Source organism: Anguilla anguilla, chromosome 18, assembly GCF_013347855.1.
Source record: "Anguilla anguilla isolate fAngAng1 chromosome 18, fAngAng1.pri, whole genome shotgun sequence".
In the NCBI taxonomy this organism is placed as follows: Eukaryota; Metazoa; Chordata; class Actinopteri; order Anguilliformes; family Anguillidae; genus Anguilla; species Anguilla anguilla.
This window is the reverse complement of record NC_049218.1, coordinates 7815419-7843392: the sequence shown is the minus strand read 5'-3', so window position 1 is coordinate 7843392 and position 27974 is coordinate 7815419. Positions and strand designations below refer to the sequence as shown.

At 49.3% G+C, this 27974-nt stretch overlaps 1 protein-coding gene across 4 annotated transcripts in view; it reads right to left on the bottom strand.

Moving 5' to 3' along the window:
* LOC118218108 (girdin-like) overlaps window positions 1-27974 on the bottom strand; it is an 86963-nt gene that overhangs the window by 44379 nt on the left and 14610 nt on the right. For all 4 annotated transcript variants that reach the window (XM_035400522.1, XM_035400521.1, XM_035400523.1 and 1 more), the window contains exons 4-5: window positions 9219-9288; window positions 531-589 (exon numbers count right to left, since the gene is read on the bottom strand). In XM_035400522.1, the coding sequence (XP_035256413.1) occupies window positions 531-589; window positions 9219-9288 (129 nt within the window). The remainder of the gene's footprint in view (window positions 1-530; window positions 590-9218; window positions 9289-27974) is intronic.

The window sequence follows — 27974 nt, the reverse complement described above, 5'->3', positions numbered from 1 at the left end:
AGATATGACCAACGCCAGCCGGTACCAAGGGTAATCACTGTCTGAGTGAGGCTCAGGGGACCTGGGGGGTGGGGGTTGGGGGTTGGGGGTGGGGTCTGTGGTCCGTAGGCATGACCGGGCCAGACCACAGAGCGCACCAAAATCTGGCTGCAGTTCTGACCGTGTTCGCCTGCGAATCCGTCATCCCTGCGTGATGTTCCACCTGATCACACACAGTCCAGCGCGGGTCCTAGCCGCAGTCCACACTGACACAGCAGGGATTCAGTTCAACACCAGACTGTAGCCCAGTGCTTTAACTCAACAAGCCCTGTAGCTACAGGAGGTACATTAAATGCCCGAGGAACACACGTTTCTGAAGAGAAGTCGAGGAGGACCTTCAAAAACGTGACATTTGTCATTGCCAGCCCCATTATTCAGTTTGTTAAAAGGGAATCAATCAGAATTTGCATACTCATTTCACAAGCAACACGGACTCCCTAACAGACATTGATCTGTGCATTAATATTGCATGATTTGCTAACAACACTCACCTGGACCGCACATCCCAGCAGCAGCAGCAACAGCTTCTTCATTTCCTCCAGACTTTGTTCTGCAAAGACACGTTCGACGCCATTACTGACCAAAACTACTGACCAATATTACTGACCAACATTCATAGCAAATTCATCCAGAGTATTTCATCATCAAATGTGTAAATCGGTACCCTGCTCCTGATTCTGACTCCAAGAGGTGCTGGATTGGGACAGAATTTGGTATTGCAGCCACACTGGAAAGAGTTGTTTGTTGTTTACAAAAGTGTTGAACCCTGCAGAAAACGAATTCCCCAATGAAGGGATGGGGACACTGTGCTAAAAGAGATGCAGTATTTCAGATCAGATATTAAAAGGAGGTTCTGGATCACCATGGTTATTAAGGATCTGTGTGCAGTAAATGCAATCCATTCAAACTATTATTAAATATTATTATTACTAGGGAAAAACATTAGACCAAGTGGCAATAATGGGCATTGGTGTATATCTGTATGATGGATGTGGTCCGTTAGAAGGTTGTGATTTGAGTGCATTAGGAGCATTAGGCCATAGCCAGTTATTTCTGAACTGTGTGACTCAAAAAGCAGAAAAGTAATATGAGATTAAATGAGGAGAATTCCTGGCCATCACAGTACAGAAACACCACATTCACTGTTATGTATGCCACATCCAATAGGGCGAAGGCCCTGGATTTATGTCCTGAGCCACCCATTAGCACATTTCATTCAGACTTCAAAACCAGTGTCTTAGATAAAAGCCTTGACATAGCAACAGGTACAAGCTACAGTGATCACAGCCATTGTGTCCTGATGGAACATCTCAAGGATTGGCTTATGTCCTTAATAAATACCATATCTCCAATTTTCAGACCCATCCGTGAGCCAACTGTTTCTGCACAAACTGCTCTGTGAAGATCAGCCACTGATCCAAGCCCAACTGATTCAAACAGTCTGCTTTAATAGATCGATTAAGTTCTGCACTGCAAAGATAGCCAGCAGTTCCACTGTTCAAAACAGTCACGACAAGGGCTACGAATGATGAAATTATGAAGCAGCTGTTGAGTAGCTAACCTGCAGCTAATCTGCAGGATTGGCCCTCAGATTGATGAGATTAATTATCGTCTTAAATCCTTGGTAACTGTCTGCCGTCCCTCCTGGGTTCCAATATGACAGCTTATTGGCTGGAGCTCTGCTCCAAAGAGGTAGCTCATTGGCTGGAGCTGTGCTCCAATGAGGCAGCTCACTGGCTGGAGCTCTGCTCACATAAGGCAGCTCACTGGCTGGACCTCTGTTCTCATAAGGCAGCTCATTGGCTGGAGGGGCAGGCAGAAAGGCTGAATAAGGCACAGATTGCAGGCAGAGGCTTAAATATGTTTACACACACAAAAGAGCAGAGCAGAGCAGGAAAAACACATTCAGTAAATCCCCCAGTGCCAGGGACCACGTCTGTGACAGAAATGTGACCGGCCTCCATAAAGCCAATGCATATATTTCAGCATGTCTGCGGAATGTCCAACTGTCAGCCAGGTTCGTGTAAGCAAAAGTGTGTGTGTGGGGGGGGGGGGGGGGGCACATGGAAGGTGGGTGCCCTGAAGATCCCGCCACAGGAGTCGCCTCTCTGAGCTTCCACCAGCCGCACGCTCAGGCTCCACGCTAACACACCGACAGGACATCCACGGGAGGCCGCCAAAAACGGCTCTCAGATAAATGAACAGGATGTTTTTGGGAATGTGTTTCTGCCGTCGACTCCAAACAACCCCCCCCAATTACAAATAAAAATAGCTGCTGGCCTACATATACAGTCTCTTTGGCTCTATTCAGAAATAGTTTCATCTGAACCGCGAGGCCCAGACTTCCGGTTGAGTCCGCGTTCCTGTGATTCCTGGTTCAGCAGGCACACGCCGTTTCTGTGTTGTATCCAGGCAACGGGGCCGTCTGGGAATGACCGGTCAGTGTGATTGGGCAGTTAGAAGTAAATGTGAGTGGTCGAGACTCATCGTGATTCCATGCATGGAATTCGAAACATTTTTCTGGAATCCTTGACCAAACCAGAGATTTTAAAGTACATATGGAAGTACCAGGAGAAGACCACACAGCACAAACCAGAACAGACCACCCGGCCCAGCGGTAATCAGCCATTCATTTAGCCCATTTCATTTAGTCCTCAGTTTAAAAAAAAAGAGACGCATTAATGGATGGATGAATAAGAAGGAGAGTTGAGAGGTCTGACCAAAAGCCCTGTGGTGAGTGCTTGGGAAGAGATCAATACAGCAATAATTTAAACCTTCTGTTATTCATCATAAAATATTTGGTCTAAATTGCAGTAAGTAATCTTGCATGCTGGCAAATTACTTTATCAATTTACATTTTACAAGCTGGTTAAAACTGAAAAAATATACAATGTCTCTTCCAGGGTTTATAATTCATCTAGGACCTCAATAGCACACAGACACCTTTCTGAAAGCCATTGATCCAATCAGCATACAACAACCGTTTCACTTCAAATAAAACACACAAACTACCACAGGTCAACTCAATTTGTATGCTACTAGGATAGATTAAAATATAAACATCCCCCTAGAAGTCTGGGATGAATAATAATACCCACCAAAATCAGTTCAGAAATGACTTTTAAAAATCCCCATGTTTACTCATATCCAGGCAAACAAAGTGAGTATTTTCTCCATAGCCAGGGGTGTACGGCGAATGAGAACACAACCTAAATTATGTGACTATGAGCTCCGCATCTGTTCTGTTTTCAGCAAGTATGTCATGGCTATAAATTCAGCAGGAACTTAGCCCGTGGGTCAGGTTTTAAGGACACATTCACTTTAATGCTTTATGATGCACTGGAATTAAAAGGATTTACAAAGCAATCAATTACAGCAGGAAATTCCAGCCCTGTCCCAGCATTCCAGCACATAAATACTAAAGATGAGTAAGGTTCCACCAGGCCGTTCGGGCCCATTCAGGTTTGCAGTATTTAGAAGGAATGCAGCTCCGGAGTGACCTAATTTCAGCACAATCGGAGAAGGGAATAAGAAAACGAGTAGGTCAGCAAAGATTATCTTCTGATTACAGATTTGAAAGGAAAGAAGGGGGAAAACACACAGCTGGTTTACTGCTGTAGCCGTGCATGCTATTACGGAAAATAAGATTGAACGCTGCCTTCGTAAGTACAAACCCCCCACTGACAGCTCTGTGGTTCTGAGGGCCCAGCTCCTCCACCCTGGGTTCCTCTGAATCAGAGAGCATGCTGGGAGCTCAATCAAACACCATCTCAATCTGAAAGAGCTCAGAGAGCACCAACTAGGTGGATTTTCTGCCCAGCGCCTACAAAACTATGAGGAGGAAGTTGTATTCTCCTCTGGACAAGAGTCAACTGTATATTTTTTTTCCCCAAAGTCGTTTTTTGTAATATCTCTTTTCACTTGGTTCAATGAATAAGCTCAAAGCTTAGTTTGGCCCAAATAAAGATAATAATCACATCTACAGAGTACAGGGCTATGGCAGCAACAGGAGTAGGAACAGTGCCAGCCAACACAATACTGAAAACAAAATAGTAAACTAACAAAAAAGATATATTAGTAATGCCTAAGAAGTAATATTCTGATGAAAACAGATGACATTTTCAGATGGTGCTCCCACGTCCATACTTACTGAGTAGCTTTAACATTTACTAGGGAAATTACCTTGTCAGACTGAATAATGTATTAAATCTGTTCACTCCATTGCACTTCTCTCAACCCAACCAACAATCAGACTGACTTGCCAACCAGCTAGCTTTCGACACAGCTCTCCAGATCACTCTGCGTGCTGTTTCATTATTCAAGTAAACATTCAATCGCTAACATTGTTCGGTCTCTGTGCACGTTCATTAAGCTCCACTACGAACTGCAATCATCTCGTCAGAAAGCTGAGGCTGGCAAACGCGACGTCGGAAACGCGGGCAGGAGAAGAGGACCCCGCCGCGTAAACACCAGAGGACACGAAACAGCTGCCCCCGAGACCCTGCCGCTCCCAGCGCCAAATCACTACGGCCCCTTCAACACCTCTGCCACGGACAGGTTTATTCACCGCACATCCGCACGGGGGGGGGGGGGGGGGTTATTTATACACGAGCCACACGCAGTTCCTGTGTGGGAGGCCCTGCTAAGCGACATTTGAAAGAAAATGACCGGGAGGGAGAAAGAAGAAGAAGAAGAAGAAGGAGGCGATGGATAAATAATTTAAAGAATGTGACTGGATGTTAACCAAGCGCATACGCTGAGAGAGAGAGAGAGAGAGAGAGAGAGAGAAGAAAAAAGAGAGAGACTGAGAGAGAGAGAAAGAGAGAGACAGAGATAGGGGATAGAGAGACATAAGTAGAGAGAGGGGGCTAGAGAGATTTGGGAAAGAGGGAGGGAGAGAGAGAGACAGAGAGAGAGGGGGTACAGAGATACAGACAGAGATTTGGGAAAGAGAGACAGAGAGATGAGAGAAAGAGAGAGAAAGGGGGGGGAGTCAATGTTTTAAATAGACGGAAGTTTCCTTAGTGTCCAGAGGAAACAGAACGTTAGTAATGTCACCACGCTCATCTCTGCCAGGAAGCAGAGAGCCTCACACAGACACTCACTAAACTCCTCACAGGCGCGCCCCATCCTGTTCAGCATTGTCCTGGACAGGAAGGGGTTCCGTTTGGGGAGACTCTGTCACCGCTGAGCCTCACACGTGTGCTGTATGCCCGGGCACAGCCCTCAAACGAAATCACTCATTCAGCACAGCTATGGTTAATAACTGGGGCCAAAAACTGCAGTACGGGGGCTGGGTGTACAATTTAATCCCACAGCATGAAATAGAATATTAATGAATTCCAACTACGCTGTACAAAGCATGATCGAGCAACATGTAGCTTTTTTCATTTCGGCACCAATCCGGCTAAATTTCAACTGAGTTGAGGAGACCGATACTAGCCATTTGATTTAATTAATGACTAGGCATGTAGGCCACATTTCAGGGATCCTCAAATCTGGCCCTCGAGGCCGGTAGTACTGCTGGTTTTCATTTCTACCTGATAGTTAATTGATTGTTAACGCCACTCAGTGGCCAGAGATTTACTCACCTGATGTCACAGGTTTAAATCAGTCCTGATTAGAGGGGGGGGGGGGATGAACACCAGCAGTACTACTGGCCTCGAGGGCCAGATTTGAGTTTTCAGTGTGTGGTTTTTATGACCCATCGGATGAGTTTTTCAGTGTGTAGTCTTTTGACCTATCAGATTTGAGTTTTTCAGTGTGTAGTTTTTTTTAACCTATCAGATTTGAGTTTTTCAGTGTGTAGTTTTTTTGACCTATCAGATTCTAGTTTTTCAGTGTGTAGTCTTTTTAACCTATCAGATTTGAGTTTTTCAGTGCGTAGTCTTTTGACCCATCAGATTTGAGTTTTTCAGTGTGTAGTCTTTTGACCCATCAGATTTGAGTTTTTCAGTGTGTAGTCTTTTGACACATAAGATTTGAGTTTTTCAGTGTGTAGTCTTTTGACCCATCAGATTTGAGTTTTTCAGTGTGTAGTCTTTTTTTAACCTATCAGATTTGAGTTTTTCAGTGTGTAGTCTTTTGACCCATCACTGCTGGTTCCCACAGTCCGAGGGGTTCTCAGACTGCCCAGCTGTCGTTGGCCATTTGTTTCGCAGTCGTAACTGCTTGCCTGAAACCTCTCCAAAGGTTAACAGCCAGCAGCTCTCACGCCCCCCACACCAGCTAGGACACCTGACACTGGTCAAGACAACATGTGTACCAAATATACTGCCATTCATGATATCTTTTGCATTTATGTTCCCTTTCATATGCATTTCCTTTCTTCTATCTCTGAACACTTTCAGCTGGATGTTCATTTCTTCTCAATACATTTCCCGCAAGAAAAAAAAATGTATCACGCTTTATGGTGTGAGTGACCCGTCTCAGAAACTGCATAAATCTGCAAAGCACCATACCGCCAGAAAGCACTTCATAACGACAGGCAATATTTTCATTTTTAATATTTCATATGGAGTAAAGTGAATGTCTGCTGTACGCTGATGGTTTGAGGCCTGCTCTCTGTCTCTCAGCCTGCAGTATGGGTCATCATAGGTCATCATAGCTCCCAGAGGGGCCCCACAGCTCTGCATGTCTACAGATGCCCCTCCCATCAGAGGAAAAAAAGTGCTGACTCACTGTGAAGTCTGCTGGTCATCTTTCCACTATGCTGACAGAAAAACCCATCGCAACCATAAGTCCCACAATATTAACATGGTTTCAATCGAAAGGTGAATGCAGGGATCACGGTTGGGTTCAGTTTCAGTTCAGATCGGTTAAAAAAACTGAATTTCCAACCATTTCCTGAATGGAGTGAGGTATCTCCACAGAACGCTGTAGCCACCTGTCAATCCATGAACTGAATTTGAACCGACTTTGGTGAAATGCAATTGAGCCCAACCGTGACAGAGACGTGACAACGAACGTTAGTGTTCCTTGAGTGACGGGGGCGTAACGAGACTCAAAAAGCAATCACCGCTTCCACAATGTAACAGATCCAAACACGCCTTGCCATCAAAACGCAATTGTTTATCATACACGGGCCGGTAGATGCAAAAGGTTCAGCCTCGTTCATCCGTTTCAGATTCCCGGAGGTGTGGTGGGACGCTGGAGGGCTGAAAGTGAGACTGTCTTTTCAGAGCCCAAATAAACGCGCTCTTCCAGTCCTAGGGGCGAGTCCTGGGGCCCCGTGGCCCAGTGGCAACGACACGAAAAGAAGGCGAGAGGCACGGCAAGAGACCCATCGGCTCCAAACCGGCTGCCACACCCTCCATCGTTTAGATTCTCGTGTTCACCACTTTATTGGAGCCTGAGCCTGCAACTCAAATGCCTTATATAGGAATTTGATTTGCACATTCTGATTACTGCTGTTCGTGACCCAGTGTGGCTCCTTCTGATGTCCAGAAAAGGTCATGCCAAACACCGACCGCTCCTTCTAGTGGCTTGGCGTCAGGCTCAGATCATTAAAATAAGGCCCCTCTGATTGGAGGAGGCTTTCAGATGGCCCCCTGATTGGAGGAGGCTTTCAGATGGCCCCCTGATTGGACGATGCTTTCAGATGGCCCTCTGATTGGAGGAGGCTTTCAGATGGCCCCCTGATTGGAGGATGCTTTCAGATGACCCTCTGATTGGAGGAGGCTATCAGAAGAACAGAGGCTGTTCTGAAAGCACAGGCCTTGGAATGAATCTTTCCATGAAGCTGGAAACTGCGATTTAGATAAACCAGAGAGAGATAAGAGTCTGCAGCACTGCAGGGCTCAGATACAGAGCACACTGAGAGACTGGGTTCATTCTATGTGTGCAGTCCTCTGTGTGTATACCAGGCAGTGTACTCTGTGTCAGTGTTTATACCTGATGCAGTACTCAGTGTGTATACCAGGCAGAGTACTCAGAGTATACCAGGCGCAGTACTCTGTGTCTGTGTTTATACAGGACGCAGTACTCTGTCAGTGTACCAGGCACAGTACTTTGTGTATACCAGGCGCAGTACTCTGTGTCTGTGTTTATACAGGGCGCAGTACTCTGTGTTTACACCACACAGTACTCTGTGTATACCATGTGCAGTATTCTGTGTCTGTGTTTATACAGGGCACAGTACTCGGTGTTTAAACCACACAGTACTCTGTGTAGCTATACCATGTGCAGTACTCTGTGTCTGCATGCATTTCTGCACCATGGCTTTACCATCCCCCAGGCAGCACTAATTGCAGCGTAATTAAGGGCACATGGATCTCAGCCAATCACTTTCAGATGTTAGAGCACTGCTCCACAGGCTCAGGGTTCAAAGGTCACCAGCAGCCAGAAAAAGAAAGACATGGATTCCCACATGAAAGCAGCAGTATTGGGTTCTCTTTTATGGCAAAACCTAAGAATCGAGGGCTCACCTTTTATTAACCGTCAAGCATTTTAACCGTGGAGAAACACCAAAGAGCGCCAACACTTCTGATTTCATTATCAAGCTTAGATATGAACCTTTACGATACGGATGAATGACTTCAAAGTCCCTGTGGCCAATGGAGCAGGCAGACTGTTTTCTTTAAACCCGAGCCGAAGCATGACCTGGCTGCTGCAGCACGCCTTTTCCCGTCGTTCCACAAATTAGGCAAGACGAAAACCATCTTTACCACCGTTTCATGCACCCACAAACTTAACGCCCCAAACAAAAGACTATAAAGAGCGTGTGTGTTTTGCAAATCTGGAAAAACAGGATCGGTGTGCACACAGCATTATGAAACAGTCAGGCAGGCCTGCGATGAGGAGCCACACTGCGCTGACTCATCTCTGGCATGTTCCTTCACGCAGGGCAGCGCGTGTCGCCGCTCCACAGACGGAGGGATCTCTCTGGCGACAGGAAAAAGGGGAAGCAGAGGAGCGACGTTCTCGTATTCTGTGGGAGCTGAGCCCAAAGACGAACGAGGAGGGGGGGGGGGGAAATAATGTGCGTGTTCGACGGAGAGGCAGGCTGTGCCAGCTCACACACCAAACAGAGAAAGGCCGCCAAAAACGCCAGGCCTTTCCTTTGCCATAGAAACGGTGGCTCACACCCCGCAGCGGTTCAGCAGTATTGGAAAAGGGGTACGGGGCTGTAAAGAGGGCTCTGTTTGTGGGGTGCGAGTGGAAATGAACGGCAGACCTACCGCACAGAGGGGTTTTGCCCAGCACCAGGATGTTGGGAAGCGGCATCATGATCAGCTGCTGCAGCGTCTCCTGTATAGAGAGAGAGAGAGAGAGAGAGAGAGAGAGAGAGACGGAGAGACACACAGAGAGAGAGAGAGAGAGAGAGAGAGAGAGAGAGAGAGAGAGAGAGAGAGAGAGAGAGAGAGAGAGAGAGAGAGAGAGAGAGACAGACAGAGAGAGAGAGAGAGAGAGAGAGAGAGAGAGAGAGAGAGAGAGAGACAGCCAGGCAGGCCCACGGTCAGACACACACACAGGTTGCCCGTATCACTGCAGGCTCATTCAAAGCCACTGAGTGACTCATCATCCCACTTCCTGCAGGCACTGCTGATTGGGTGGATGTGCAGAATTTGGTGTTACCAGGACAACCCGTGATTTTGGCATGAGTAAAACACATACACACACACAACCACACATACATGCACAGACATGCACACGCACATGCTGAATTCACTGAAACCTGCTAACCTTCTTCTTACACAGCCTGGACAGGCTCACAAAGGTTTTAATACAGTAGTTGCGATGGGCAAAGTAAGGCCAGCCAGACCAGGACAGTCTCACCAGACAGAAATAAAAAGGCAGCCTCTGCAATTAGCAGAACGAGCCAGAAAAATGTGGGCCTGACCTAAATGATCACAGGCAGAAGGCCTCATGTGACCTCTGATGTCACCAGCCCGAGGGCAGCGCAGAGAGCGCTTGTGACCGTCATGTGACCGCCTCCACCGAAAACTGTGGCCTGGCAGTGTGGTCCGTCCAGCTTGTGACCTTATACGGCCGAGGCCTTTGTTTGGGTGCGCTGAAGAGAAAAAACAGCTACAATGTCCCTTTGAAAAGACTGCTGGGCATCTGGACCTTCCAAATTAAAAGTTTAAACAGCGTAGGTAGCAACACTTCTGCCAGCTGTTAACAACGATTGACCACAGTGGTGCAAAGCTTCCAGTTTTTGTAGCGCGCCGTTAAGTAAAACATCCGTGTTTGACCGCACAGGAGCGAAGAAACTTATGAACGCAACACGGAAGAGGCAGACTGCGGATGCAGTGGTTTTGAGCGCTTGGCGTTTAACGTAGCCTAAGTTGGTGTACTGAGTGCAGAATAAAAGCCCAGCATTCAGGCTTCACTGAACAGGTTTACTGTAAACAGGCGTGTAATTCCATAATTACCGCCACGCGGCTCTGAATATTCACCCCGGTGTCAGACGGCGATGGCGCTGGCGGTCCGGTGGGCTGACAGGAGACTGACAGGAGGCCGGACAGTTTCAGCCAATCGGACGGCACGGATCAGCCCCCCCCCTCGGAGTGGCGGCTCTGTCCCGTCAGACTGCCCTGTGGACGGCAGCCCAGCCGTTTGTCAGCGACGGGCCCTTTGCGGGACCGTCCCGGGACTTCCCCCTCGGCTACGGTTTAAAATTAACTCTGATACGAGTGCTGTAAACTCTAATGAAGTGTGAGCTCCTGTAAACCCTGGCACAGCTGATCTAACACCGAGATGCGCTCCGCGCCTGAGTCACGGTCTCTCCGCGCGGTAATCCGATGACTCAGAGATGGCGGGACGCCAGCGGCAGGCTCCGCGCGAGGCGCTAGCCCGTCACCGCCGCTAACTTCCTCACATTGTGATTTTGCTGCCACAACGTTAGGTGACTGGTTTCGCACTGCCAGGAACCAACAAAATAAACATGTGAACCTGCTGAACACGGTCTCTGCGCAGCGCAAGGAAAATACAGCCAAATCGAATGTGTCCTCTGATGCAAATCAGCAAAATGATTCGAAAAGTGCTTGATTTTTAAGTCAGGTAAAACACTGCCCATGAGGCCGCTGCACAAAGAGCACCGGTGTCGATGCAAACCTGTGTCAGGGCTCCTGCACAGCCCACCGTGAGCGCAGTCTGGAATCCCGCCAACCTCTTCTATCAGAAACCCGCTAAGGGTCTGTGTGATACCGAGCCAGGTGTCTGTCTGTACGATACGCAGAACTGAGACCTCACCGCAGGCGGACACCCCGCAGGAAACCCCGCGAGCCACACGCGGCGGCCGTGCGGTAACCACACGGGTTCTGTGTCCGTGCCGCCGTCTGCCCCTCACGCGCGTTTCTGCTGACCTGGTCAAGTGTCACAGGCCTCAAATCAAATCAGCGGAAAATTCTCCACACAGCCAATAGGAGCCGAGACCCTCGGGCCCCGAGCTCCCCGCGGGCCCCGAGCTCCCCCACCGACACAAACATTTCAGGAGAATTACAGACGGCCGGGGCCCGAAACGTCAATACCAGCCTCAGCCACTCTCTCTCCCATTAAGCGGACGATTTCTGAAACACAGCGTATCTGTCAAAACAGGTATGGATCGTGTCTTCAGATTCCCCCTCGTCGTTATTAGCCTGTATGGATCTGAATACCTGATGCGCAGACGACATCGACGCGACCGCGAGGAGGTTTAATAACGTGCGCCAGAGCGGGATCGAAACGGGGGCCCCCCCGTGACCCCACATGCCATTTGTGTCCGTGCGGCGCTTCCTTTAGCCGCTTTAACCCAAGGCTGACGTTATCAAAAAGAAGATTATTTAATGCAGGAGATTTGGGAAAGCTCCGGGCCATCTGCCTGCTTGCTTGCTGCTGACTTATGGATTTACATACAGTGCGTCTGTACGGGGGGCACGGGGGAGACCGCAGCTCTCCTGCACCTTCAGCAAGCGGCAGAAATACGGGCCATTTGCGGTGAGAAGCAGGTAAGGGAGCGAGCAGGTAAGGAGCTCGGGGGGGGGGAGCAGGTAAGGAAGCTCGGCGGGAGGGAGCAGTAAGGAAGCTCGGCGGGAGGGAGCAGTAAGGAAGCTCGGCGGGAGGGAGCAGGTAAGGAAGCTCGGCGGGAGGGAGTAGGTAAGGAAGCTCGGAGGGGGGGCAGGTAAGGAAGCTCGGAGGGGGGGAGCAGGTAAGGAAGCTCGGCGGGAGGGAGCAGGTAAGGAAGCTCAGAGGGGGGGCAGGTAAGGAAGCTCGGAGGGGGGGAGCAGGTAAGGAAGCTCGGCGGGAGGAAGCAGGTAAGGAAGCTCAGGGGGAGGGAGCAGGTAAGGAAGGTCGGAGGGGGGGCAGGTAAGGAAGCTCGGGGGGGAGCAGGTAAGGAAGCTCGGCGGGAGGAGGGGGGAGACGGAGGCTCGCGCGGGTGCTGCAGGTGTCCGCACATCTGGGCCCCCGGCGCGGGGAGACTGGCGCATCTGCCGCGGAAGATTAGATTACCGCTGTGTTCCGCATGGCAGAGGCTGACAGAGGGGAGGGGAGGGGAGGGGGGGCGCCCGGAACAGATTGCCGGGGGGGTAGGGGGGCGGATTGGCTGCTGACAGAATTTCTGGGCCTTTCCGTGCAGATGCGGTCACGGATAAATCGGCTCTCGGGTGCGAGGTGGCAGGCGTCTTGGGCGGGTCAAGGTCACAGTGGTTTCCCAGGGGTCACATGCGAGGCGCGGCCTGGGATTACCCAAATTCTTGGACAATTTGGGACGCTTGAGGCACCACCACAGATTCTATAGACTCACCAGATATTTAGCTCCTGCACTCTTCTGTCTTTCAGCATGGTTCTAGTTCTCTTACATTACAATCACTGAGCTGCCTGCTAAATGATTATAATGTAGTGTAAAGCTGTAAAACCACAGGAGGTTCCAGTTGGTAACAGGAGTTCATGCTTCTGCCTTACAGTTCAAAACATTCAGTGCCAGTACTAGGTCAAGTCCCTTCATTAATATAAGCTGCATCAAATAGGAATGTTTTTCCTTCAATGTCTAACTGCACACACTTAAGTATGCTGACTTGTTTACTTATTTATCCGTGCCCACTTTCTGTTTAGCAGCACGGTAATGGTGATTGGTGGATACTTCAGGGGTCCCTGATGGTATCCAGGAAGCCAGAAGGTATCCACCAATCATGATCGCCGTTATTCGCTCTCTTATTACCAACGTACCGCTTGACTGGTGGAGCTCGTCCCTGGTTTCTATGCGAAAGGTAGGACACCAACACCCTTATCCTTATCCTTATTTTGTTAGCGTGTGACACGCTGCTCATTGTGACTCTGGGAAAAGGGGAAGTCTAACGTGACGTGTCTGCATATGAATGTGTTTCGCACGTTTGCTCGGACTTCCTCTTCACCTGGAGGTGCAGGAGCAGCCCCTGTCAGAGAACAGTAAGGTGCAGAGAAGCAGACCCGGATCACGCTTTAAAAACTTAAAATGAACACGTCTCACTTTAACCCTGGTTAAATCCGTCCACACAGGACAGGTTTGATCCCTGTCACCTCATGTTATACTTCAAGCATAAAATAGATACTGTACACTTCAGCATGCTATTTTCTGCACACGGGACCCCATCTTATGTGCGGGCGTCCCTACTGTACCTCTTACCCTGTTTGAATAAAGCAACAAAAAAAAGGGGGCAGCCCTGTCTGCTGTTCTTAAAAAAAGTCAGAAGTCAGTTACAGTTCCTGCGGAGTAATGGCAACTTGAAAGGAAACATCTATTCACCAAACATCTGCCTTCACCACGACGAGGAACACAGGTCCTCTTTTAAATATTTAATTATGTTGAAAATTCAGTTAGAAATTCTCAAGGTTAGGCAAGAGCGGTTTATGGCCCCCCAGGTGTGCCTGAAAGGGGGGGGGGGGCGGGGCAGGCGGGGGCGTTCCCCGGGACGTGTCCTGACCAGCAGGGTGCCGCAGGCGGGGGAAGCGCAAATTTAATGGGGGGGGCCCAGGATGCAGTACCGGGTAACTAATCGGATCATCCCGCCTGGAAGCCTCCCGGTTGGACAGGTTCAGCAACACGGGAGTTGGATTTGCTGTGCTAGTCTGCCAAGCCTTGCTATCCGCGTTGGGAAACGACCATGATCATGGCCATTTGCCTGTGGAATTACACTGTAAGAGACGTGAACATAAACATCTCTGTTTTATACAGAATCAGCATCTACTACCACACAAGTGAAATGTGTTCACCTGACACTAGCTAAACAGGGGGGGAAGTACTCCAAAAAAATTTAAAAAAACACTCACAAGCCACAGCTCCACATTGACATAAGCAAATCCAGGCTAGCGCTAATACCCAAATATGGACATTTCAAAAGAGCACAGGTTTGGTGGTGCCTTTGAGGCAGACAGCTTGTGACCAGGGAGACAGTGGGTGACAGGTGACCCTGGCGCCCCCAGGGTGACAGCCTCAGAGTCCAGTGGGTGGGACATTGGAAGATGCGGGCTCTCCTGATTGGCAGCCTCTACCCAGCTGACCTGTACTGTCACCCACACGGCCCTGCCTCCCTGGGAGTCTCAGGCCCACAATTCAGCAGAACAGAGCAGAGCCCCAGAGTCACTGCATTCCCCCACACTGGAGCTCGGGCTATGACAGACAGACAATCAATCAATCAATCACTCAACCACTCAACCATTCAACCAATCAATCACACAATCAATCAACCACTCAACCACTCAATCACTCAACCAATCATTCACTCAATCACTCAATCTATCGCTCAGTAGTGCTAATCCCTTTTATTTTTCACAAGAAGCAAGTCTCTCATTGCTACACTTGCACTGGTTACATTCCACAAAGCTGGTTCAAGGTTACAGACGAGCCAGTCAAAGCATTTTTCTCAACCAGGAATACATTTTTCAGCACAGTAAGTTATGTGATTTACAAAATGAACTACGGATTGCAGAAGAAAAGCCTGTCTAAAATAGGACAAAATAAAAGTGGTTTAAAGATAGACGTATAAGATGCATAGCAACAGCAGTGCTGCAGCCTAACAACCCTAAATTTGGGCAGCCAGGTGCTCTAAGAAGGGAGAGGGTGCTTCTCAACAGCTGCTAAAACAGAAAGTAGCCAAAATTAAGACTTACTTTCCGAAGCTTAAAGGCTCTCTCAACTGAGGAGAATATTCTTCAAGGAGAATAAGAAGTAAAAAAAAAACCCTAATTTATTCACCATATCCAAACAAAAGAGAGCTCTACACAAAAGATATGCAGCCTATGAATGCCACTGACCTACATAAGGCAAATTACAGACTATATCCTCAGGCCTGAGAACTTAGCTGGAGAGAGGCAGGGTCAGCAGCACCAGGCTAAAACTGAACAGGCCCGCACCGCAGTATCTGAGCACTGGTGTGAAGCAGGAACTGCAGCATCGTCAGCGTCTCCGAGGCCTGCTGCTGTCAAATGGAAAATCCCATATGGTCAAGCAGGCCTGGAGCAAGCCTAGGTCAGGGGCTGGACGGCCCCACCTGCCCACTGCGCCCCACCCCCCCACACCCCCCCACACCCCCCCACCCCAACCCCACACACACCTGTCTCCCAGCAGGGCTCTGAACGCTGCACACAGAAAGCCAGGAGAATATCCGCTCCTTTAGGTCACCCCATGGGAGTTAAGGCAGCAGAGCCAGTTCTAAACCTCCCCTCAGACTGGAAGAAGGTCCTGTCTGAACTGCATACAGCACTTAGCTTTTATCACAGCTGCACAAGCCCCTTCACTGCATCTTCTTTCTGTTATGGGAACATACGTCACGTTTGCCTGTACCCCACACCTCTCGCCCCAAACCCCACACCCCATCCCCAAAACCCCACACGTCATGCCACAAACCCCACACTTCTCTCCCCTAACCCCACACCTCACCTTTCATACCCCACACTTCACCCCCCAAAACCCCACACCTCAAACCCTAAACCCCACACCCCAAAACCCCACACTTCACCCCCCATATCCCACAGTCCCCAAAAAAACACAACTGGATGACTAGCTGAATCAGGGGTCAGAGCACTGATCTTAAGCAAAAGTCTACACCTACACCAGCCCTTTTTGGGAAAGGCTGGGGACCCCTGGCATGAAACATGAAACAGCCACGGAAGGGGGCATGTGAGACACAGCAGAAAATCCCCGTTCCTTCTCTTCAGCGGAAAACAAAGAAAGAAAAGAAGAAAAAAAAACCTCCAGGCTCCATCTGGTTTCTGGTTCTTCAGTCACAGCCTCTGCAGGCGACGGTGGGAGCGGGGGAGCGCTGTAATTACACCTCTCCTGCTGACTGACACGTTCCCTCAGCCCACGCAGTGTGCAGCACAGAGCGAGAGGGACTAACCCCAGTGCAGCATGTACCAGAGAGCAGATGGGACTAACCCCACGCAGTGTGCAGCATCGAGCGGGAGGGACTAACCCCACGCAGTGTACAGCACCGAGCGGGAGGGACTAACCCCACGCAGTGTGCAGTGCAGAGCGGGAGGGACTAACCCCACGCAGTGTGCCGCACCGAGCGGGAGGGACTAACCCCACGCAGTGTGCAGTGCAGAGCGGGAGGGACTAACCCCACGCAGTGTGCCGCACCGAGCGAGAGGGACTAACCCCACGCAGTGTGCAGCGCAGAGCGGGAGGGACTAACCCCACGCAGTGTGCAGCACCGAGCGAGAGGGACTAACCCCACGCAGTGTGCAGTGCAGAGCGGGAGGGACTAACCCCACGCAGTGTGCCGCACCGAGCGAGAGGGACTAACCCCACGCAGTGTGCAGCGCAGAGCGAGAGGGACTAACCCCAGCGTAGCGTGTACTAGAGAGCGAGAGAGACTAACCCCAGCGTAGCGTGTAGCACAGAGCGAGAGGGACTAACCCCAGCGTAGCGTGTACTAGAGAGCGAGACAGACTAACCCCAGCGTAGCGTGTAGCACAGAGCGAGAGGGACTAACCCCAGCGTAGCGTGTACTAGAGAGCGAGAGAGACTAACCCCGTACAGCATGTACCAGAGAGCGGATGGGACTAACCCCCACACAGCGTGTTCCAGAGAGCGAGAGGGACTAACCCCAGCGTAGCGTGTACTAGAGAGCGAGACAGACTAACCCCAGCGTAGCGTGTACTAGAGAGCGAGACAGACTAACCCCAGCGTAGCGTGTAGCACAGAGCGAGAGGGACTAACCCCAGCGTAGCGTGTACTAGAGAGCGAGAGAGACTAACCCCGTACAGCGTGTACCAGGGAGCGGGAGGGACTAACCCCGCACAACATGTACCAGAGGGCGGGAAGGACTAACCCCATGCAACGTGTACCGAACAGCAGGAGGGACTAACCCCATGCAGCATGTACCAGGGAGCGGGAGGGACTAACCCCGCACAACATGTACCAGAGAGCGGGAAGGACTAACCCCATGCAGCATGTACCAGATAGCAGGAGGGACTAACCCCATGCAGCATGTACCAGATAGCAGGAGGGACTAACCCCATGCAACGTGTACCAATACAGCAGGAGGGAACCGTAACACGGCTGCGCGACGGATAGCTCCTGTGATACTGGAGCCCCACAGGCGCACGCAGGCGAGGCTCGCTGCCTGTTTAACTATGGATGAAGCCGCGCAGGGAGGGCTTCCCCGGCCCACTGAAGGAACAGGACGCTGCAGCGCCGGCTCACCTCCCAACCGCGGTTATTAAAACCGCTCCATAACGTCTCCGCCACCCAACCGTTTATTATCATTTACGGTTTGAGCACTCAGCAGATTAGACCTGCGCCAGCGTTTTTAGGACAGGGTCTGAAATACGTGCTGCTGCTGCAGTTCCACCCTTCATGACTACAATTCATAATTTACAGTTCATGCATTTAACAGATGGCTTTGGGCAAAACTGTTTCCTGGTTATAGCAAAAATGGTACTAAAACTGGGCATGTGCTCCTATTCCCCTGTGATACTGCCGCTGGTGAATCCTGGTTAGAGCGGGCGGACGTCCACCACGATGGACGACCGGCTCTTGTTTTGACAGACGCAGTGAAGAATGGCAGTGAAGAATAGCTCCCGCTAATGAGCCTGTGTGCAAAACGCTGCCTGTAGCTCAAATGTAATTACCTCTCCCCTGAATCTTATCGCCCCCAGACACGGCTGGGGGGCTGGGCACAGTCAGACAGACAGCACCCTTATTTCACAGGACCACAATGGTACCGTTACAGAGCGCAGATCAAGAACTTAATTATTTTTATTCTTCAGAGAGATCCTGATTAAGATTGTTTCCGGATGAAAAATTGATTTTTTTTTTTTTGTTATTAAAAAATGTTTAAAAATGCATGTGGAGAAAAAAAAATGAATACAGCCACCCACTCCTCTTCACATTTTAAACCTTCAAGAAAAAAAAAAAACACTGTAACATGCATAATGACAGGAACAGGCCATTCAGCCCAAAAATGCTTGCCATTTTCCCAACAAAATTGTACCTAGTGCTCTGATTACCTAAAGACTAGATAGTATTTAGACAGTATCTAACGGCGTATCAAGCCTGGTCTTGAAAATCCCCAGATAAAATGTGACATGGCATTATATCAGGGTTAATTAACAGTGTAGCTGAAGGCCTAACCAAAGCACACTGTAGTAAGCAGCATCACTACCACCCACAGACTGCATATATAGATGCCACTGAGCATGAGCGAGCCTGACGTGGTACGATCCATGCAGACGGAATGGTACGGTCCGTTAGCATGGCAGCGATGGAGCCTCCAGCCGTGCCCGTGTCACACCCGTCTTTGATCTGCCTGCAGTAATCACCGGCACACCGGCGCGTTCACACGCAGAGACTCCCCGCTATTACCCGCAGCCCTGCGGATCTGTCCTGCAGCCTCCGCCGGGCTGCCTCCTAATTAAACCCCAGCCCAACTGTGAGGGCACGCGACGCGACGCTAACGCTAACGTTGCAGTGAAACAATAGACGGAGTGACTGCGCGTGCGGCAGCAATAGCGGACGGGTAAAAGAGACCTGCCTGCTGATGTCACACTATAGTCACCGACGCACCGTATAAAGCACGCTCCTGAGCTGCTTAGCTAAGCGAGCACTGATTTTTAAAAATTGGGGGAGAGAAACGCAGGCGCTGTGTCCAACTCCATTTCTAGGACCTTGTGTTTGGGTTTGGTGGGGAGGGTGGGGGGGGAGAGCTGAAGTGAACTCCTCCACAGCAAAATGCTTTGCGATTACAGTATGAAAAGCACAGTATAAATACAATCTACTGTTACATTTTTAAAAAGGAAAGCAGACAGTTGGCCCTTCTCTCTTTTTCTTGTTGCTTTATTCAGACGCAGGAAACCAGTCAGGGTCACAGACAGAGACGGGATGGCGGCGATGAAAGTGCCGTGGCAGGTAATCAAATCCCCGCCTTCACGGGACGATCACACGGTTTGAGTCTCCGCTGCCCAACAAACTGCGCCACACATCTCCCCATGCAATTCTACTGTCTGCAGCAGGGCTGCCCAACCCTGTCCCTGGAGATCTACTGTCCTGTACCTTTTCACTCCAGCCCTAACAGAGCACACCGCATTCAACAGCTACAGATCTCAATGAGCTGCTAATCAGCAGAATCAGGTGTCAAATTAGGGTTGAACTGAAAACCCAACAGGACGGTAGATCTCCAGGAGCAGGGCTGGGCAGCCCTGGTCTACGGGGAGCACAGTGAGGAAAGCTGCTTCCACAGTTTCAGCTCTTACTCCACAGGACTCTGAGTGAAAGAGAAGGCCAGTGGACTCATCGGCGTTCAGTTAAAAACATTAATATGGGAGCCTTATTTAAAAATTCATCCTCCCTTCAGCACAACCCCTCAAACAGCCGTGTGGGTTTTCCCTCTCAATTACAAAAACAAAGATGCTTATGTACTCATCCGGCTTATCAAATATTAATTCGGTTTGGAGGCTGAACTTCATGTGCACTCCCCAAGAGGCTTCCTGGGCAAATAGTCAAAACCAATTAATTTGTCATAATTATTAGTACGATTCATGAATATACAGAAACTATGTGGTGTAACGGTACACAAAAAAGCTCAGTTTGGTACATACTGTACATACATATCGGTACATTTTTGGTACAGCAGAAAAAGAATTAATGTGTGTTAAAGCAAGACTGCAATTATTTGAACGGTTCATTATAAATATGTACGCAATTACACCCATAACAGAAACTGAAACCGGTAATTATTTCATTAATACACAGTGCCCGTACACCGCCCCCCCCCCCCCCCCCCCCCCCCCCCCCCCCCCAGTACGGCACACAAAAGCCTGGGGTACTGAATGAGAAGCGGGGGCAGCACACAGAGCATGAAATCACCCATATGGCTGCAGACAGTGCACCCGTGGCAGAGGCAGGACTGAGCCCCACTCTGCTAAGTGCCCGGGCTAATTGCTCAGACGGGGAGTCGAGGGGGTTATTAGCTCTCCCGCTCTTTGTTCCCGAGCGCTATCAATCTTCCCCGCTGCACTCGCCCCCACAGAGCTAGGCTGGGGAGTGCTGGGGTGGGAGATGCTTGTGTGTTAAGCAAATGCTTGTGTGTGTAAGAAAGTGGTATTGCCAGGCTGTCAACCACATGCCCCGCTCTGCAAGTAGGGTTGCCAGTACATTGAGGACAATCCCCGTCTTTGAGAGTCGGTGAGGTTGCCAGTGTGTCAACCACATCCCCCACTCTGTGAGTGATGTTGCCAGAGTATCAGCCACATTCCCCACTCGGTGAGTGAGTGAGGTAGTCAGTGTGTCAGCCACCTCCTGCCAGTGTGGAAGGCATTTCCCTGCTATATGAGTGACTAGGGTGGGCTCAGACCAGTCTAGCAGGCACCTTGCCTATATTTGCCCTACTAGCCCGGATCATCTGAGGGGTGGTGAGGGGGGTTCCCCGGAAACACAAGGAGGTAGATATGGGCTGGGGGAATCAACACACTGTAAATCCAGCATGTGTCACATCTGCTGTTCCGAGCTAACCTTGCTCACACGGTAAACAATCTCAACCACACTACAATCCCAGAGTGCAAGGCTGTTTTAACTACTCACTATTACCTAATTTTAGGCATTTTTGTCTTCGACAATTCATAATCAAATATACAATCATATTTTATCTTAAGAACTGCTGGCTGTTGGTAGTCAAGATCCAGATTCTAATCTCACACCATATCTTGAAATATCCCACTTCAAAAACTGTCGCAATGAAAAATATCCCTGTGCCCAAGGAAGGTCTGCTAAAATTAGCCATGCTATTTGCGGTGTATGGTATAGTTCCGTTTTGATTCTGCGAGTTCCCATATTGCTTGATTGGGTTTAGTTATTTCCGACCAGTCGTTTCCTCATGGAGCCCCAGAGTAATCTCAGCCCATCTGTATTTCCTCACCAGACCATCAGCGGAGCATACAGCAGCTGTGATCTCCATCTAAAAAGCCACCACCAGGCTTAGATGTATTAATTAGCTGCAGTGCGCCGTAAGCATAAAAACCTGAAGCCATATGTTCCTCGTGGGCTGAGCAAGGCATTGTATGGTAATTGCCGCACGCAAGAGGGCTAAAGTCAATGTTTGCAGCTCTGCGTTCGGTTCCCTAAACGTTTTCTAATGAAGGGTATCTAATCTGTTGCATGTTTGTAATGAGAAACAGTAACTGCAATTGTCCAGATAACATGCAGCATAATGTGGCCCACACTGTTTGTGGAGACCTCCTGAACTCCTGGTAACTGTGTTCTTCCAGAAAGACTGCAGTGTTGGTGGCATATAGTGACTGGGGCAGCTGTAGGAGAGGAATGTCCATTGAGCTTCTAGTCCCTCACTAAGGTTCTATCCAAATGTTTCACAAATGTTAAGTGAGTTTTCCGAAAAGTTGGCAAAAGAAAATGCGAATTTGTGTGTTTTTCCATGAACTACAGTTATGTGGATATTCTGAGGCCCATTTTTTTGGCTTTCTGGAGTTGAAGTATATGACTTAGGTCCCCGTCACGTCATCATTGATTCTAAAAATCTGTTTCCATCATCCTTAATCGAAAGTTCTCTTTATGGACACACCAACTTTTCCACCTCAGTCTAGCAAAAAACTGCTTGGATGTGAAGGCCTCTTGGTGACGTTAGATCGAATCTGAACCCAGAGAAGCCTGGTTGATTCCCAAATGAGCAGACTCTGAATACCAGGCTCCTTCGCCCTCAATGATCTCCTATCATAAATATTCGCTAAAAAACAAAGCAGGCTACAATTACAGCAACTAGACTTGACAAAATGACAAAATTAGTTACAGTATACAGGAAAGACAACTAAATAAAACAAATAGGACATCTACTTAAATACTTACTTCAGCTCAAATTTTATAATGTCATAGATTTTAACACTCCACCAGTGCATTTTACTGAGTCAGAGTGAAGATAAAAGGCAACGATACACAGCATTTAGTTCAGTCCAGCCATAACATTGCAACAAGGGATAGACAACACCTTGCATGAATCCAATGAAGCTTTCAAATCCTGTAGTTAATTATAACGTTCTTACTGTATAGAAATATTTTGTTATAAATTGTAACACCAGTCATCTCAGTAAGCTAGCACCTCAGTTAATGATGTTAGCCAGCTAGCTCTCCAGCAACAGTAATTAGCTAGCAGTGTCATCAGAGTCAGTATCTATTATTATGATTTCCAGCTAATGATTAATGTTCATTTAGCCATGGGTACTGTATAATTAATAGGACATCAACCAGTAAAGGTCAAATAGCCCGGCTAACTTGAATTGGTTTGACCGTGGCACTGATATGCATGCATTATGTGCTTTTGATTGCCTCCAGTCTCTTCCTTCTGCTTCCAAGGTACGTAGCCTAATTTCGCCGACATATCATTTATATTACAACTACCAACACAACAACTCTTCATCATATAAATTTCCCCATTTATGCCAATGACGGAATTCTGTGCTTTTCCCTCTTGATCTCTGTTGCTATGGGCCTCTGAGCAGGGTTCCTCAGATGCCCCGACTTCCCCTATAAATCACAGCCAACTGCATAAACAGAAACGTCTCTCAATTGCTTTGGCCTTGCCATGCTGTCAACCATAAATCTGAAACGAATGGTCTCCTCTTCAGCACACAGTACAAGTGTATCCTGCAAGGCCACAAATAGTGCTGAGGTGTTTAAAAAAAAACAAAAAAAAAAACTGCTGGTGACCATTAATGTCATTTGATAGAACCAACCAATTTGTGTCTGGATATTTAATGCACGTAAAGACACATTTAGCCCTGAAATAAAGAAAAACATACAAACAAGTAACGCTATTTCATTCCACATTTTATTGCAAAGCCAAGGATTGCTGAAAGTATCGGAAGCCAGGGCTTACAGTTCACACAACTGCGTGGACTGTGGAGAAGCTTCCGGATGTCTGCGCTTTCCCACAGTGACACTGGAGTCACTGAGTCTTGCCAAAACCTCTAAATCTGCCAACTCAGAAACATTCAAACAAAAACAAAGTACATACTAAGTTTGGGAATATGATCCTGTTGGACCAAAAAAATATACGTTTTCGGCATTGATGAGTAACGAGCGAGGGAGAAAATGAGAGACAAAGTGGTCTTTTAAAGATAATTCGGCCTTCTTGCGTTTCACCCTCAAGGTCAAACATGGCGTTTGTCTGCATAACCTTCGGGCAAAGTTTCAAATTGCGGACTACTGCAGCGGTCGGCTGGGTGTGGGCCGACATGTTTCTTTAAAGCTCAGATTGCCGTCGCAGACAGCCAGAGGCCTACAGTCGCCCCCCCCCTCACTGTGGGGAATCACCGCTCACTCAGCCCCCAGGGACCAAGTCTCGTTTGTCTCTGAGAAACGACTGCTGTTCGCCCCGAAGGCCGAACAGATAAACGACCTCCAGCGACCTTCAGCGACCTCGCAGCTCCCGGTGAAGGATAGCCGCTCGTGGTTGGCCTCTATTTCAGGCACCGTGAGGGGGGCACTCGGGGAAATCCCGGCACACTCAGCCCCCTGTCCCACTTTGCGGGACGTTGCACCCCCGATTCTGAGTGCATTCTCTGTGTGGCTTTCAACGGAGTCACTGTGTCCCCACTTGATTGGTTTACAAGGAAAAGTGTTTGGTTTACAACACACCAAACTGAATCTGTGTTCAAACTCTCACCCTCAGAATGGTCCCCTGCCATCCATCTACACAGATCGTAAATCAGGAGAGGCCTGCTAGCTGGAAAGCTGTAGGTGTAGTCAGATACAGTTAAAAAGGTCAGCAAACTTCTAGCTAGTGGCTAATATTTTACCAACTTAAGTGCTTAAACATTTCTACATAGACCCAAAAATTTGCCCTCAACCAAAGACAGCATGTTTTCAAGTACCTGACTGATTTTCTCAAGTGTGGAAACAGAAGCATTCCACTGATATCCTGTTTGACAGTGGAACATAGTTGCCCTTTGTCCTAGAGAGCCAATAATTAACATTTCATGGGTAGGCCCTAACCAGCCCAGGCGGAGATTAATTTAGTGTCACACAAGCCCTCCTCTCATGACTAACCAGGACGTAAGCAGGCACCTTCCTGGGCTTTGTACCCAGCAGGTCACAGGACAACTCGCTTGTTTGGGCTGTCAAGGTGGAGGGCACAATGCAACCCCCCTCCAAACCGCGCAGCCCAAACTCCGCCATGGCGGTCCAGGCAACTCACGTACAGTACCGTATGAGCAATACAGTATCTTGCACAACAGAGAGCACCCTTGACCCCGAACATTCCATGAGCCCTTTATGATGACGCTCTTATCACAGGGGCTCTGAGTTCTCAGGACAGGCTGCAGAACACACAGGGCGGATCACAGACAGAAACACATCTGCGCTCCCTCCTTTCTGGTTTTGGGATGGAAGGTATGCCACCGACCAAATTACACGTTAGCGGGGTGTAACCCAATACCCAGGCCTATATGGTATGGAGAGATTGATATTTTACAGGGTTTAATCATAGAAATAACTACAATGACCGGACCCTCGCTGATAACAAACATTCATTTCTGTCACCTCTGACCTCAAATAAACATACACAACTTGGACAGCTTTTTTGAAATTCCAATCTCTATTCTTACAGTTTAGCCTTAAAGGGTAAATGATTGACAGCGGTGGTATGAACATTCACCAGGTACAGGGTACACACAGCTGCCCCATGTGCTGCTCTGTTGAGTTTTTACTCAAACGGTCATGCTCTTCATGCCAGCTGTCAGCCCTGCCCCTGCCGCTCCGGTGTCCGTATGAACACACTCACCAGCACGAAAGAGCTCTCTGTCACGCCCGTACATTTCCCAGGGCTGTGAAGTATAAGGCACTGCTATGAACTACGGCCCTGTGTTTCAATCAACATTTATCCATCCATCCACCCACCCATCCATCATTTTCTAAACCACTCACCTGGACAGGTCACCTATCCCTCGCAGGGCCTCAATCAACATTTGTCCTGAACTTTACTCTCAATTAAATGCCGCTGTAGGGTTTATTATTCACACAAGTCGGCGAGTTACGTTCGGTGAAATTTAAATTTAGCCACGGGTCAAAGTCAAGGTCAGACACTGACTGATGCCGCGTCTTTGTGCTGAGGAGCACAGAACCAGAGCAGCAGAGGGAGTGCAGTGAAAGAGGCTCTGAACGGTGGTTTACCTTGAAACCAGAAGGAGCCCCAGTTAGAAGGAAATCAGTGTGTACACCCAGGTCCACGGCCCAAAGGGGAGGCCAACACGCCAGGGGATATTCAACCGGGGGGCCCAGGAACCAAACCTGTCCCTACTGTATGTCCCTACTGTATCTCTCAGCTCCATATCTGCACAGCATCTGCATCAGCACCTCCTCCCACAAGTGAAAGAATAACAAGCAACAGCCCTGGCCATTTTAAGGAAGACACGCTTTGTTAACACGTGTGCAGGATTAACGTACTGCACATGCTGCTTCATAAACAGAAATGTGGGACACATCTGGCGCCTCTCGGCACCCATATTTTTACAAGGAATCTGGCTCCCGGGCAGAAGCGGTTGAAGAAGGCTGTGCCGGGCCGTCACTGGGTCAGGCCCTGTGGAACACTGGACAGTGTCCCAGGCTTCCGTGTGGAACTCCTGTATCAGAGCCGGGATCAGAGGTGGGGGGGCTCGTGCTGTCTGGGCCAAACCGCTGCCAGCTGTTATCTGCTAGCGCGCACTGACACCTGGAACAAAGCGCTGATCTTGTATCACCGTCAGCACAAAGGCACCCTTGTTTCCGGAACTCCCCGGGAGTCTCCAGTCCTGGAGGGCCACGGTAATGGCCTAATTTTTGGAGCATTTCAGTGATTAACTAAAGTTCCCCATTGGCTAAAGAGTTCACACCCTTTTTGTTTTCCAAGGTCTACACTGGCTGTTGGTCAGAGTCAAAGCTCATGAACACCTGCACGCCTTGGCCCTCCAAGGACTTTGAGTCAGACAGCATGCCTCATACCTCAGCTGCAGCAGATGCAGATGCAGATCCAGCAGAAGGGTTGAATTGCACGCAATCCTGCTCGACTCCACTGTGCAGGGGACTGGTACCAATAACCATAATAAAAGGACTCTCGATCCTCACCCCACAGTCAGACAATAGAGGGCATGTCAACGGGCCATTAAGCTGGGAGTGAGAGGTCTGCCTCTCCACTGCCTAACCACCCCACCCCCCAGTGCCCCTGCACATTATATATGGTCACTGACGTCTGTGTGTGGTCCCACGTTTAAAGGACTAATGGCACACAATTACAGTGAAAATGCTATAGTCAGTAGACTCCTCTCTGAGTTTGTTTTGCCCCATGAAATTAAACAGAAAAAAGTAGATGAAGGTCAAAATGGAAGGGTGCAAAGCCGATAATCTCACTTTCCAAACTTGGTAAAGCAGAGGTGTCCCATGTCCCAAGATGACACCACCAAACCTCCATCAGGCCAGTGTCCAGGTCTCTTAAAAAAGATGTTAAATCACTCATGTTGTAACTCGAGCCAAAATGGCTCCAGAAAACAAGCATTTGCTGAGCCTTATTAAGTGAAGATATGGAACAGTCGCTCGGCAACAGTTTCTCCAACATCGGAATTCGACTTTTAAAAGCAATACTACTTTAAAAACGGCTGAGTCACAGTATCCAAAAAGCGGATGGAATAGATATCTTTATCCTTTCTCCCAGCAAAGACCTGAACAATAAGGTTTCCTTCAAGGTCTTAGGGGGGGGATAATGGCCTGCAGAGAGGGAAAGAGAGGGAAAGAGCTCAAAGGCGTTTTGTCAGCCCATCCCGTCCCTCGGTGGGCCTGCTGCTGTCTGCTGCTGACCCAGAAAACGAGGGGTGACAGCCGGTGACGGTGGGAACACGGGGGCCCAGACTCCTCCGGTCGATCCCGGACCGGTCCCCTCCGATGACCGCTGGGGTGGAGGGTCCGGGAGTGAGGTCAGGGCCCCCGGTGGCACGGCCCGGCCAGCCCCCATTGTTCCGCCGCGTCCGGCCCGGGCGCTGGGGGCGCTCGCCGTCTTTGGTCCCGGTGACAGATCGGCTCCTCGCTGACGCGGGCCCCCCCCCCCGGGGCTCTTTGATGTCCCGCAGACAGAGGAACGGCGGAAAAGCGGCCCTGCCCTGACAATGGAGAGGCCTCAGAACGGGCCGCTGCTTGATCAGCGCAGATCAATGGACGCTGACTCCCGAGCTGATGGCCAACTGATAGCCGCTCCTCGGAGCTTTGAGCTGAGGAACGTCTGATCTTCAGCCCCGATTGGCCTACAATGGTGTGAGGGGCTGAGGGCGCCAGATTTGGAGAGAGGTCCACAGCGGAACGAGGGGATATTTACAGACAATATCTCCCAGTGGGGTCTTAATGAGCAGACCAAAAATCAACCGCCCTTGCAATATTAAAGTCAGTCTGGTGCAGTTATAGACGGTCCTCAACCCAAAACATCCCGGTGATGTTGAACAGGGTATCCTCTGTAACTGACACAACCCAGCAAGAAATGGCAGCATCTTACAACCTGATGACAAAA